Source organism: Haliotis rufescens, unplaced genomic scaffold, assembly GCF_023055435.1.
Source record: "Haliotis rufescens isolate VD_foot unplaced genomic scaffold, xgHalRufe1.0.p SCAF_2, whole genome shotgun sequence".
In the NCBI taxonomy this organism is placed as follows: domain Eukaryota; kingdom Metazoa; phylum Mollusca; class Gastropoda; order Lepetellida; family Haliotidae; genus Haliotis; species Haliotis rufescens.
Genome location: NW_025963890.1, coordinates 61,978,893 through 61,993,841, shown reverse-complemented (window position 1 = coordinate 61,993,841; position 14,949 = coordinate 61,978,893). Strand labels below are relative to the sequence as shown.

Sequence of the window (14,949 nt, the reverse complement as noted above, 5' to 3'; positions counted from 1 at the left end):
AGAGCATCAACTTGACTGAACTGAAAGATTCTGATTGACTTAACTGAATGATTCTGCTTGAATGAACAGAGGGCACCTACTTGAGTGAACAGAGGGCACCTGCATGACTGAACAGAGTTAACCTGCTTGAATGAACAGATGGCACCTGCTTGAATGAACAGAGGGCACCTACTTGAATGAACAGAGGCACCTGCTTGACTGAACAGAGGGCACCTGCTTGAATGAACAGAGGGCACCTGCCTGACTGAACAATAGGCACTTGCTTGACTGAACAGAGGGCACCTGCTTGAATGAACAGAGGGCACCTGCTTGAATGAACAGAGGGCACCTGCTTGAATGAACAGAGGGCACCTGCTTGACTGAACAGAGGGCACCTGCTTGACTGAACAGAGGGCACTTGCTTGACTGAACAGAGGGCACCTGCATCACTGCTGGTATCAGAATGACAGGCAGACTTTGAGAGAAACATATCATGAATGTACCTCATCTCTGACCAGAAGGCAGCCCCCACAGGCCAAATTTGGCTTGAATAAGGGTAATTTACAGCCATGGCACATACCTTGTGTTGGGATGGGGGGTGGGTGATGGGGGATAGGAGATGAAGCAGGGGGGCCAGTTGGAAGATCTCTGTCAGTGGGAGCCAGCCCAGGAGGGATAAACTAGCATCATCCTCACATCTTGTTCTCCTCACCACGGCTAATCACCAATATGTTCATTAGCACAATTCAAAAATAAAAATAAATTATAGGGCACTTCTATACCCAAAGCTACAATGAGGGCATTTACCCATTAAGCTTCAAATGAAAAGACACCGACAAGAGTTTCCACATGTTACTCTCCTTACGACATATTAAACTGTGGAAAGGTCATCCCTGCTATTACCCAATCAACCTATCAAATAAGTGTAGCATCATTTACCACTTCAAATTAACAATGACAGAGACAATGTTTTTTGTTTTATTTCTCATTCTCGTCATAGACAATCTGTAAGCTTACTCTGTACATTTCAAAATGACTTCAAACATGGGGAGTATCCATTAACACTGAGTTATCTCCCTTTGACCAGATAAGGGCTGCACAACACAAAGCCACTATGGATATCTCTCAAATCAAAGGAGGAGTTATTATGAATAGTGCACATGCAATTCAAACAATGACGTTTCCAAGTTCTTCCAAGACTCTCAGACACGATGCACACGGGCACATGATAAGGCGTTATCATGGAAGATATATTTCGCACATTCCCGTAAACATTTACCATAATGGGGAAGGTTATAGCGTATTTGATACACGCAATCTCTCAATTCTCCAGGCCTGTGATAGCTCCAGGGTCTGATGGAGGGAACCTGCAGGAGTACACGCCTGGCGTTCCCCTCACAAAGAAATATTCTACTTTATCTGTAAACACACTCACTTTGAACCTCTTACAAGCTGATATGCAGTTACTGTTATCAATTTGGATGTGTGTTAATGAACTTGGAAAGTTGCAGACAAAACGTGAAGAGACCGGAAATTATATACATGCACTGCTTCTGTATTTACTTGCCTGCATTGAGGATATTTTGAAGAAATATGACAAATAAATGAACTCCCTGATGAAAGCACCTGTTGTTTTAGTGTCTACAAATTAAGAGGTAGGATTTTATTTTGGGATCCTATTTTGACAGAATCAATCTATATATACCTTCAACTTCTTCATATCAATTAATTGCATTGCGCAAATAAATACTTGAAACCAACTCTTGCCACAGGTGTATGATAATGAGAAAATATAATTTCAGGACTCAGATATTGTTTACACTGGAAATATCCAGAGTGATTGACAATACTTATTCAAATCCTTGATAAGATTAAAATAAATAAAAGCCCTCTTTATACCCAAAATATTTTTGGGGCCAGATATGTATGTTCAAAAATTGATCAATCCTACATTGTCTGAGTGAAATTTTGCTTCAGCATTTTCAACTGTTACACCACAGTTAGTCTGTCTCACAGACCCTTGAGAATTAACTAAAAAAAGAATTCCAATCAAGTCTACATTGCCTCAGCTTTTGGAAATTAAGCAATGGTCTGATTCAATTTAATTTTTACTTTACATTCAGTTTTATTAATTAAATATGATAATTTTATTCCTGGGACTAGATGTCAGTCTAGACCACAGTTTGCACAACTAATCAGTCTAACTGCCAAAACTTTTCCCTTTGCATTTTTTTCAGAAAAGTCAAATCAAAATAAATCTGCCCCAACTTGGCTTCAGACGAGTGGCTGAAGTTGCTGTTACAAATATAGCCGATTTCAGCATTTGAATAGGCTGTTACAATTCCCTCCCCTTCATGGGTACTGTCCTATCTGATGGCTTGTTAACACTACAGCATAATCAGCAACGACAGATATTTATGCAAGAAGGCCAACAGGAGACGGATATTTCTGGGTATTTTAAAAGAAAACCATGATAAAAACTCAGGCATTTATCACTTGTGATAACTAATATCTAAATGCATGATTTCTAAAGCCAGATTGAATATGACAGCAGTGAGTAATACAGTTTATTTAGTTCCAACAGAATATGTTGCCAAACTTAAATCTAAAAAAACAATATAACTGAACTTTTTTCTCAAATCACAGATTACTTACTCTGACAGCTGAAATTGACTCAGTCCACATCAATTAATTTATCATTTAAATCATTTCTACATCAGGTCAAAGGTCAAGACATTTCCTTTTCAAAGAAATTGAAATAGAAGAGTAGTCACAGATCCCCAAAATACAGCTGGTAGAGACATGTCATTATATCCTGCCATATTAGACAAATTTGCCAAGAAACATGAGCCAGCAACAAGCACTGCCCCACTTGGGTTCTTGATGCTTAATCACTTCTCCCCCCCACAGTAATCTCCCTTGAGATGGGCGGATTACAAACTCCTCCAGATAAATCTTAGATAAACACATCTCTTTAAGAAATTGCTTCAATTAAACAGCTAACAGGAGCTGGACATCTCACTGTATACAGGAATGTAGCTTTGCATCTGGCTTTATGCAGGAGTAATTTATTTGGAGCTGATGACAAACTGTTTCTGTTTAATTTACGTGATATTCATCACAGTGTATACAAATGTTTAAGGATTTCTTCAAGCTTCTTTTTAAAAAACTGATATCTTTTCTTTGATATAATATAGAACACTACACTTGTTTTGATTAGATAAATTAGATACCACAAGAGGTTCATGTATTTCGTGTTTGGTGTCTTATTTAAAAAAAGTTAAATTTAAATGTAAATAAAAAAATAAAATAAATTCTTTCAGCTTACAAACGAAAATGGTTACTATACAAATACATATCCAGCAATAAATCGTCACATTTCAACCCCTAATCTAATTGCTTCAGGAGAAAAGTTCATTGTGCTTAATCAATTTACATTTAGTTGTGAAGGATGCACAGTGATTGCTTCTCTTCAAACAGAACACAACATTCAGTGATAACAAAGTCTGTGTAATTTTTGCATTTTGTTGGTTCTATTTATGTGTTTAAAACTACTTTCAACCAAGCAGTCCCCAGGAACAGACTAGGGTAAAATCTATCAGGTATTAGTTGAGTCAGCGATAGAAATTAACTTTTTTCGTCCACTAGTCCTTAATATAACATATAGCAAAACCCTTAAACCTATTGAGCGTCTTGCAAGGATTACAGGACGAGTGCAAATTTCTAACGCTGTTAAGTGGTGATCTTCCTCATGTGTAATCCAAGTACTATCCATATTCAGCAGTCATTGTGACCAACCAATCACCTATTGGTCTTTTGAAGCACGTGAACCTGTACCTTCTCAAGGGAACACACAGGCTACTGGGTAATTAAGGAACCATCAGAAACCTGTGTGAGCTAGTAACCTTCAAGAACCTCATCACACAAAATAAAATACTCCTACTAACACACTAGAACAACATTACAACTATCCGAACTCATCCCTATGTTTATTCTGAGCTACAAATCAATCTAACAAGATCAGATGCCCATTGTTGAAGTTTATGTTGTGGATGTGTAAGGTTATGGGTTGTGACACACAGGGTAAATCAACAGGAGTTACCTACCTTTAACATAAAGCATGGCCGCATATGAATATGCCACGCCTACATCGTTCTCGGCGACACATTCGTATCTCCCTGCATCAGATTCCTGACTGTTCTGAATCTGTAGATAGCCTGAAAACGTAGAAGCAGACATATGTAGATCTACACAACCTTTCCATTCAGCTAAAGAACCAAACTCACATCATGAGTTTGATCAAAGAGTTATAAATCTTTCTGAATAAGTATGGACGTTTGCGTGGCTAATCGATAAAAAATGTTGTAAGAACTAAAATCATTTAAGGCACATGTAGAGATGAGTGATTGAGTTTTGTTTAAAGCTGCCTAAATGGTAAATCAGTTATATCCTGCCATGACAGCTTGATGTGGGAGGATAGGACAGAGTCATAGATGTTTACCTCTTAGGCTAGACTCTCAGGAAATTATTATTAGTTTAAATCATAATTCCTAGATTATATAAATAATAAGAACAAGTTGTCCCTATAAATGACTGCTGTCCTTCGATGTACTGTCTGCTTATCTAGACTTGCCTTTATAAGTACAGAATTACTGCACATCCAAGGATTTTTAATTCAGTACAGCCTTGGAGCAAGGCTACTCTTGGCGAAAACCACCAGATAGATTAGAGTGTGGGCAAACCATTCACAGTTAACATGGCAAATCTAGGAATCAAACCCACAGCCAGCACATCCTGGCATGGCTAGGGGACTCAAGAACAGGGCTACATGTTCACTTAGAGAATTAATTAAAGCAATTATTTAACCAATTGCTGTATCAGTGTCTTACCATAGTTTTTTATATTTTCATTTAACATAACTGCGCCAAGGTACTCCCTGCTAGATAAATAAGTCCCCATTGCTGTGTTAATGATTATCCTTTTCAAACTTTTCTCAGTCAGTAATAAAAAACACATAGATCAAGCTTTTTACTGACTTCGAACGAAAGAAATTAGCGTTATCTACACCTATTACATCATAAAAGAGTAACCTCCCCTTGAACACCTGTCATTAACTTTCCTCTCAATTTGAATCTTGCTCTTTAAAATGTTTTCCTCCAAATCAAGATTCTGATAACATGGGGAAAGAAACATCCCTTGGCAAGTCTTAAAAATTCTTTAATGCGCAGTAACCAACACGTTATGGAAGATTTCTCCAGCATCTGGAAGCATCATCAGCATGTAGACCAAAGAGCAATAAACATGTTCGAGTCACGCCGTTATAGATGTAATAGCTCGGATTATGACGTTTGTGTTGCCACTTGGCAAAAACTGGCAGCAAACTCACATGATTTACGGAAACCATGTTTATGCTGTACAGGCTTATCAACCACGGGGCCATCGTAAAGATATAATGTGGCTTTTTCAGTGTATAACAACAGTCTGGCTGTGGGTAGACATAGATCGCACAGCCAACTTGCTTTTCAACATGCTGATGTAACATACGGTGGTCTTTCAGCTTTGTCTTCTCTTTTCAGGAGAATTTTTCAAGCAATGTAAATATTTATCCTTCTGAAGAAAGATTCTTATTTTCTTTGTTGTTTGGGTTATATGATATCTCATAGGTGGCTGTCATTTTACAGAAACATACGAAGGCAACTTGTTCAAAACTGGGTTTTTTTTATAACGCATGTTGAAAATAGTTGTGCATTTTTCATCTTTTTTTTCATAAAGACATTCTGGGCCTTTGTAATGATATATAGGAGGTTCATCAGAACAAAGGCTCATTGGGAAGTCGGGTGAACCTGTCAACTTGAAGTTCATCTTACAATCTAAACTTGTTCAGTTGGTAAAAGCATTGTTTTGTGTGAGATTTGTGTGTAATTTTTCAGTAATTTTTACAGCAATTTTAAACAACCCCAAATCCTACAGCTCCTTCCCCAAAACCACTGATCTGAAGCGCCTTATAATTTCAAAGGAGGATAACAGGGTTAACGGTGCTTCCAGGTCGGGTCGCGAGAAAGCATGACAGAGAGAGAGGTGGACGAGGCATAAACTTGTTCTTCCAGCTTGTAATATAACATTCTTGTTTGGCAACACAGTAACTACTGCTAATATTAACATTTTAAAAATAACATGAAAAAATATTCTGAATGAAACCCAATATAGTTTTGTGTATACAAATTATTCACTACTTTGGTGGACCATTGTGGTCCATAGGTACAAAGGTCAGCAACACACTTTACAGAGTTATGTCCCCTACCTATCAGGATCCTCTGATCCTTTCATTAAACACACAATCCTCCTACAATGACCCTGTTTGTTCATGACTCCTATGACTACCAGAATAGAGTGAAACCCGTTTGTCCAGAAACCCTGCTTTTTGGACAGATTCTGTAGAAACTTTCACATGAAATTAAAGTAACATCACTAGGATTGTTTCATATAGTCATGATCGTTTATCCAGACAAGTAGTCCGGATGAACAGGGTTTCAGTGTTTTCCATTCACATGACTATACTGTTCACAAATGGCTACTTCATAAAAAGTGACTAATAAGTCATTATGACACTTTCCTGAGTGTCCAGAGGTCACACTAACTCTCACACTCACTCTATGATCATTGTTGCACATTTCAGAAGCTGTAGCATCTACTTTCACAAATATAAATACATCATGGAACAAGACTTTTCCAGTTCTTACCTGAGTCTAAGAGGGTGATTCTTGGATCCGTCATATCGACAGGAACGTGGTCTTTCAGCCACAAGATGGCTGGTTCTGGGGTCCCCGCTGACTCACACTGCATGATGGCATTGTGCCCCTTCTCTACCGATTTCAAACTAGGGTTTACTGCTATCCGGGGGTAACCTCCTGGAAAGTCTGCAATACAGAAATGTCGTACATATGCATTTCTGTCTTGAAAAACACATTCAATCCTGAGGCCAGACTTATTTCTTTCTGTTTTGGTTTACAGGTTTTGATAATAAAAATTTGGTTAGAAGGGTGAGCGAAAAAGAGGAAACAAAAGGCGCATTGTACAGTATTTTTCAAACATGTTAAGTTTGATTTGGACCAGTAAGGGAATAAAAAAATATCTGATGATTTATCACTTGAAAATTTGTGTTCTTTCCATATAAAAATCACTTGGATTATTTTCATTGTCCCAACGATCTTTACCTCCAACAGTAATAAAAATAACCTGTCTGTTAATCCGTTAAACCAAGCAGAAAAAAAAGCAAGGCCTGATTGAAACATATATGCATGACACATAGGAATATATAGACACTATGTAAAGGATACATGTTCCTATACATTTGACTGACAGGGGACGAAAGTTTACATATTTCATCACGTGATGAAATTACACTGTCATCAACAAGATGACAAATTAGACATGACACAGATTTATCAGACATTTTACACAAATCTTCTTAAAACATACAGTTAGTTTGCCTTGGATTTTGAATGGCTATCAAAGGGAAGCAACTCTCAGAGAATTGGGTTAGCTCCCTTTGATTGTTGATGGCAGAAGAAGACAAAAACGGGGATCAGTTGCAAAACATAAATGCTGGCATTAACAGATGCAGTGTTAGCTTTGGTGCAGAGTACATTGGGATAACACCAAGTGTGTGTGGAACACATTTGTAGAGCAAATAACTATCTACACATCACAATAACACAACAATTATGGACAATTTCACAGCAATTTAAGGGTTCCAAACTGACATTTTCAAAATTGGAAAAGTTCAAAACAGAACTAGTTCCAACAAATGTATTCAAACTCCTGACGTTCAAACTTGGATAATAAATTATGAAACCAAAATAACCCGGAATTTCTTTAATAACATCCACTTGTGCATGCAAATTTTGTTCGCATTTTATTGATTTGTTGAGACCATACACAGAATGACACTGAAGCCATTTCATTTTCACAAACAGAAACATAGCATTCAGTGGTCATTCAGCCAAGTTTGGATTGAGATGTCATTTCACTTGTTCCTATTTCTTCATTTGTTTTTGACATAACGATTACCCACAACCACGGAATGACACACTCATTTCACATGAGGAGTACAACACAAAAGGTGTAAAAGACAGCCCTGCAAGAAAAACTTGAACCTTTAAGGTTTCACAGAAACTTTGAAATCTGACAGAATGGTGACATACAAAGAACATGAAGACACATAACACAGAATTATGTAATACAGAGGTTTCTTTAAACTCTTTCCTCAATCTGTCGGTTAAAAAGGCATTAATATACGGCACTAGTCCAAAGCCCGAACCTAGTAAGCTGAGCAAATAGTCCATTTAGTGCAACTAAATGATGCTATGGGCCATGGCTAGTCGACTCACAAGTTTTTGACACAGACTGATGTGGAAATCTATATATCAAAACTGAAGCAAGCTGGACCTTGCCTACAAATCCATGTTAATCTTTGTTGAAGATTTACAACTATCGAAGCAAATGCTTTGTTGAATAGGGGCACTGGTTTCTGCCTCAGGGCAATATACTTGTTTCAAATTGTTATACAACTAAATGTTATAAACTTAATTGAGATGATGAAAATTTGAAATTGCAGCAAGACAACTAATAAAAATAAGTTGGGTTACACACAGCTTTGAAGGGGCGGTCGGGTAGCCTAGTGGTTAAAGTGTTCGCTCGTCATGCCGAAGACCCAGGTTCGATTACCGAAATGGGTAGAATGTGTGAGGCCCATCTCTGGTATCCCAGCCGTGATATTGCTGGAATATTGCCAAAAGCGGCATAAAACCAAACTCACTCACAGCTTTTAATAAGCTCATATCACATGACAAGGTGATGGAGTAAAGCCAAAAGTGATGCAGGCTGCTGACCTATACAAAGGGTCTGTTAGCCTAGTGGTGAAGTGTTTGCTTGTCGCACCAAAGTCCTGGGTTCAATTCCCCACATGGATACAATGTGTGAAGCCCATTTCTGGTGTCCCGATGTGATAAGCGGTGTAAAACACACACGCTCTTACTCAAGATTCCTTCATATGGCCTGGCTGCATTTTCAAATTTGTTCTAAAATATTGTTCCTTAAAATCCTGCATCTTATTGTCTATGGTTCAGAAACCTCTGTATTGTCCTAACTGAGCTAAAGGGATCCCCCCTTCAGCATCAACGTGAGACATAGCATAAATGGCCGAAGCGGAAAAAATAGCATTGTGGCATGGGAGATAATTCTTACAAGAGGAAAGTGGTTTCACAAGACACATAATTTGCAAGTTAAATACATGTACATGGTTTTTACCTTCATATTTAACTACCCAAGGATTACCACCTGTTGGTTAAATGGAAAAACACATTAAATTCTCATAAAATAACTTTATTTGTTTTATTCTGTCTATACTTTTGGACCTAGTTAAATTTGCTTTTGATGAAAAATATTTTCAAAATATTCCTGACAATGCCCATGCCAAGGTTCGAATTTAACAGATGTTAACGTGAAAAATGTGTGTAAATCAGTCACATTTGTGTGTTGATATTACACAGATCGATACATGTCTGTATCTAACACTGAAATTCATCGAAACAGATTTTGGACTGAGTGATTAAAATTTTTATAGTTTATCTACCAGTAATCACTGTCATTAACCAAATATTTGATCATAAATGATGTTGGATGGTTCACTGACAACTTATTCTTATGTATTTATCTAACAATATTACAGTTGCTAAATAATAAAGACATTTAAACTTCAACATTAGACATCTTTTATTGATGTAAATTTCATATTTTGCTTGCAACTTTTAATATTCACAAGCAATTCCTTTTTCACTCTTTAACTATTAAATTCGAACCTTGCTATAGACTCCGGAAATGTCATTCGATCTGAAAACTGAAATTTTTCTTTACACATGATAGTTTAGGCCTTTTTCTAAATGAAACTGTGAAAAGCTTAGTTTCAATGCACTTGTCTCTATGCACAGAAAACCTGTCTCCATGAAAAAAGACAATTTACTACTTTGGGCGATGTCGAAATATGAAAAATTTATTACTTCCCAACACGGTAGTATTTGTTTTCCTAAGAACAACTATGAGCATCAAGATGTGACAGTGTTATACATCGAGTGTATTACGAGTTCAATCAGATAACAGAACAGTGGAGAAAAATATCAAGAGCATGAGAAGCGTCCATAAAATGCCAGCGCATAGTTATCTCCCCTTGACTGAGACATTGAGGACTTGCACTGCAGTTATTTAGATGGATTTTGGGAACATGAATAGCAGTCACAGCGCACAGCAGTTACACTGGCAAACACGGGAAGGTGTTGACACACACACCTTCATTTTGGACAAAACACTTCTGTCAACACGACAGAATTTGTAAACAAACACAAATGTTATAAACAGGACATTTTCTGTCAGTTCCCCACATAACGTAGAAACATTATAGTACATTTTTGATACAGACATTGATTACAACGGTCATGTTAAACAAAAGGTACTCAATCATACATAAGTAATGGCATAATGTGGAGTTAATGTCAAAATTATTAAAGTCATTCGTTGCTAAAATTTAATTTGCCTGAGTTAATACAACATTAATCTTAAGTGATCAATTCAAAGCTAAATGTATGCATATGGAAATCAAATTAGTCAGGTTTCATTACACAGAGCAATCAAAGCACGACTGTCACACACAGACGAGTCATACTACAAAGATTGCTCTGTGGAACCAGGCCTAAATAAAAGTACTTTCAATCCTCTCTCACTCACTGACACAACACAAACACCACACACACAACACTTTCACTCACACTCACACACACACTTCTACCATCACTGAAAAATGTCAGCAACCTCTATTATACTGAATCAGAATTTTTTTCTTTTCTTTTGTCATTTATAAAACACAAAATGTCTATGAGACCAGTAATATTAGTATGCCTGATAAATGTCACATCAGCAAGATTACAGAGTAGGACAGCCTATCAGAGAGTGTACCTATAGTGACCTATAGTGACCTGGTGTGAATGTCCCACAGATCTCCACTGGTCACACCCATGATAACAACATTCCCCCTAGATGGGATAACACAAGCTGATAACTGAAGATATACGCTACTCAGCCAGACAATAAATCCTGTATTCCAGGAATAAATGAGGAACAAATCTACCCCTAAAACAAGTCAAATTTATCAAACTATACAGTGTGAGAAATTGGCACTTGTCCTGTAGTCCTTGCCAAACTGCCCAATTGTTGAGGATTAGTAGAAATTTGCCATTTTTAAGAGATTTTCTATATGTTATCATTATAAGGACTAGTGGACTAAAAATATTAGTTTCTATCGCTGCTAAAATGCAGGACTCATATCCACCTCAAAACGGAAGGCACAAATTGCAAACACACATACACTCACTCAGAGATTTCTGAATGTGTGTGTGTGTGTGTGTGTGTGTGTGTGTGTGTGTGTGTGTGTGTGTGTGTGTGTGTTAGAAGCCATCAATATTAAAGCTGCATCACAGCAGCCTGTAAATAATTGATTCTGGACAAAGCAAACCAATGGTTGATGACATGAGCAAAGATCAATGCTTTCACTGTCCGCTTTTACCACCAAAATGTGACACTATATACTTTAAACTTTTCTTTTGGAACTGAAGATACTACATGTAACCACATAAGTATTCAGTTAGATGAAAATCTTCTATCATGAAAGAACTGAAACAAATTCGAGAAAATCAAATTAAATCCAAGTGAGTGCAAGTGTACTTATCTGACTCACTCACCCTAACGGACTGCTGGCCAATCACAGATAAGAAAGTAAACAACAGTCTCGGAATGAAGCTTCTCACTTCTGATATTTAGTTGTCCTCTAAAAACGGTTTGGTCAAACAGTGATAACAGATAGATCAATTTACAAATATTGTTCGTACACCTCTGTAACCCATCAGGATCATCTGTAAAGAAATCTCTAGTGTTCATAAACCGCATCGGCAGCAGTTCTTCTGCCCAAGTCCACTGGGGTCTCCCCCTTCTCCAGCACAAGCGATCCTCAAAGCTATTTTAGTCTCTTATGCATAAGTTTCAATCAAATTGACACTGAATTCAAATCCCTACACTTTAAGAACTTCAGAACCTTCATGCTAAAATTTCCCTTCAAGACACAAAAGTCTCAAGCATAGAGACGTGTGAGAATCAAATATGCCCAATGAAAACCCCAATATTTACTGCAATGCCAATATTAAGTATGTCTACAAAACTGTCTGATAGCGAGTCATCCATGTGACAAACCAACAAGCAATTATAATAATCCTCATCTCTTAATATTCAGAATGTATTGACAGCTGTGTAGGAAAGTCTTCTTTGAAACTGTGGCGTATTTCCCCATTCTGGTACCACAACCAGCTTCAAAAGGGCAGCGGAGTTCCGTCCTCTGGACGAGTCCCAGAGGCACAGATGACATCAAAGTACGTTGGCGCCAGCTTTGGCAAACGACAACACACTTCCCAGTATGCATCATCACTCACAAAATCAATCGCAGGGTGGGTGGGAAAACCGCACAAACTTTATGAGATATGGGAGTCATTTGATAAATGAGAAATTTCTCCCCTTATCATTCTGGTTTTCTCGATTTGGAGAGTTCAAGTTTGCTGGATTCTGACCATGCTCAGTGTCTGTTCAGTTAACAGTATTCCAGTTATATTGCGGCGTGTCAGCTTAATGTGGGAGGAAAGCCCCAAGTGATGCAGGTCTCAGACGTTTACCACTTCGGTGAAACCCACGAGCACGGGTATGGTGCTGACAAACCTAGAAACATAATCGGGGTGAACCGGGATTCGAACCCACAATCATAGGTTTCTAACGTGCCCAAGGGACGCAACTCTGCACAGCGAATCGCGGCGCCTTGGACGACTGGGCCACCCGTGCCCCCTCATTGACTGCAAGTCAACCCCTTAGTCAAAGGCAAACCATGTCAACATTTAGTGGATTTTAATCTTGGTTAAACAATTTTAATCTTGGTTAAACAATTTTAATCTTGGTTAAACAATTTCTCATGCATTACAATAGTTAGGTAGTTGTGGCTTGTATATGGACAATATTAATATGCCCAATGTAATTAGAATGAGCACATAGCTGTGACATAGATTGCAAAACGCACTGTAAACTGTCATTAACTCTCTCTGTCATCACCATAACAAATCAGTAGATACATTAATATATTAACTACCATGAAGTGATCCAATTTAGATCCAAGTTGACCAAAAGAACAAACTGAAGACTTGGGTAACAATTTCTCCATACACCTTGAAACTTAAAGTACAATGCCTTAGTCTACAGTAGTAAAGCAGAGCCACATCCTACTGAGAGTCCATAGGCTTAGCCAGAAAATGTGCACTTTGTGATCCAAGTATGAAATTTGGCACACAGTTAGGATTGATTCAAGACGGGAACAGATTTGGTGACCCTTGTGGCCATTTTGAAAAATGGCCAGCATTCAAATTTCAATATCTAATATCTATGAAGCCTGGGCAATAATCAACATGGACAGGCTATTCCAGTGAGGAGCAAAGCAGAACCACATCCCAGTGAGGTTAGGAGCTGACAAGTCATTGGTTGATAGTGAGAACATCCACCAATAACCAACATGGACAGGCTATTCCAGTGAGGAGCAATGCAGAACCACATCCTACTCAAGTCCGGAGCTGACAAACCATTGCTTGATAAAGCGACCATCCACCACTAACCAACATGGACAGTTTACTCCGGTGAGTCCATGTTGCTTAAGGCAGCAGTCAGCAATGATTGAGTCACTTCTAGTCTGACCCAGGCAAACCAGTGACTGAAAGCATGAGCAAAAGTCCATGCCACCAGGGTGTGAGTAAGTTGGGTTTAACACTGTTTTGATCATTGTTCCAGTGATATCACGGCGCCACCAGGTGGTGAGTGAGTAAGTTGGGTTTAACACTGTTTTGAACATTGTTCCAGTGATATCACGGCGCCACCAGGGTGTGAGTGAGTAAGTTGGGTTAAACACTGTTTTGAACATTGTTCCAGTGATATCACAGCTCCACCAGGGTGTGAGTGAGTAAGTTGGGTTTAACACTGTTTTGAACAGTGTTCCAGTGATATCACGGCGCCACCAGGGTGGGAGTGAGTAAGTTGGGTTTAACGCTGTTTTGAACAGTGTTCCAGTGATATCACAGCGCCACCTGGGTGTGAGTGGGTAAGTTAGATTTAACACTGTTTTGAACAGTGTTCCAGTGATATCACAGCGCCACCAGGGTGTGAGTGAGTAAGTTGGATTTAACACTGTTGTGAACAGTGTTCCAGTGATATCACAGCGCCACCAGAGTGTGAGTGAGTAAGTATGGTTTAACACTGTTTTGAACAGTGTTCCAGTGATATCACAGCATCACCTGGGTGTGAGTGAGTAAGTTGGGTTTAACACTGTTTTGAACAGTGTTCCAGTGATATCACGGCGCCACCAGGGTGTGAGTGAGTAAGTTGGGTTTAACACTGTTTTGAACAGTATTCCAGTTATATCACAGCATCACCTGGATGTGAGTAAGTTGGGTTTAACACTGTTTTGAACAGTGTTTCAGTGATATCACAGTGCCACCAGAGTGTGATGACACATAATAAGTCACTGAGCTTGACCACCTCATTTTAGTCAGCTCTTATGATGGCCTATTCTGACGTAGAATCATCTCGAGGGGGTATGGTGTGAGGTTGTGGGCTGTGCTGACTTGTGATCACCTCAACAGTGGCGGGACAGACTATTGCAGCTGAGAACTGTTTCCCCTATGACCATCTCTTACTACCACCCTAGGGTACTTGGCACTATCTGGACCCCCATCCCCATCCTGGTCCAAAACAGCACTGAAAAAACCCTGTGTTTATGATGTCATTAGTCATCTGAAGTTCTGGATTAAAAGTAAGTTTAGAACAAACAAAAAAATAATCCCT

The 14,949-nt window shown here is 38.5% G+C and overlaps 1 protein-coding gene across 25 annotated transcripts in view; it reads right to left on the bottom strand.

Annotated features, from left to right (window-relative positions):
• The window catches only part of LOC124142441 (tyrosine-protein phosphatase Lar-like), a 483,544-nt gene that overhangs the window by 113,640 nt on the left and 354,955 nt on the right, over positions 1-14,949 (bottom strand). For 23 of the 25 annotated variants that reach the window (XM_046510959.2, XM_046510976.2, XM_046510967.2 and 20 more), the window contains 3 exons: positions 9,289-9,318; positions 6,720-6,896; positions 4,086-4,196 (listed from right to left, as the gene is read on the bottom strand). In XM_046510959.2, the coding sequence (XP_046366915.1) occupies positions 4,086-4,196; positions 6,720-6,896; positions 9,289-9,318 (318 nt within the window). The remainder of the gene's footprint in view (positions 1-4,085; positions 4,197-6,719; positions 6,897-9,288; positions 9,319-14,949) is intronic. The other 2 variants (XM_046510941.2, XM_046511041.2) reach the window with 1 other exon arrangement.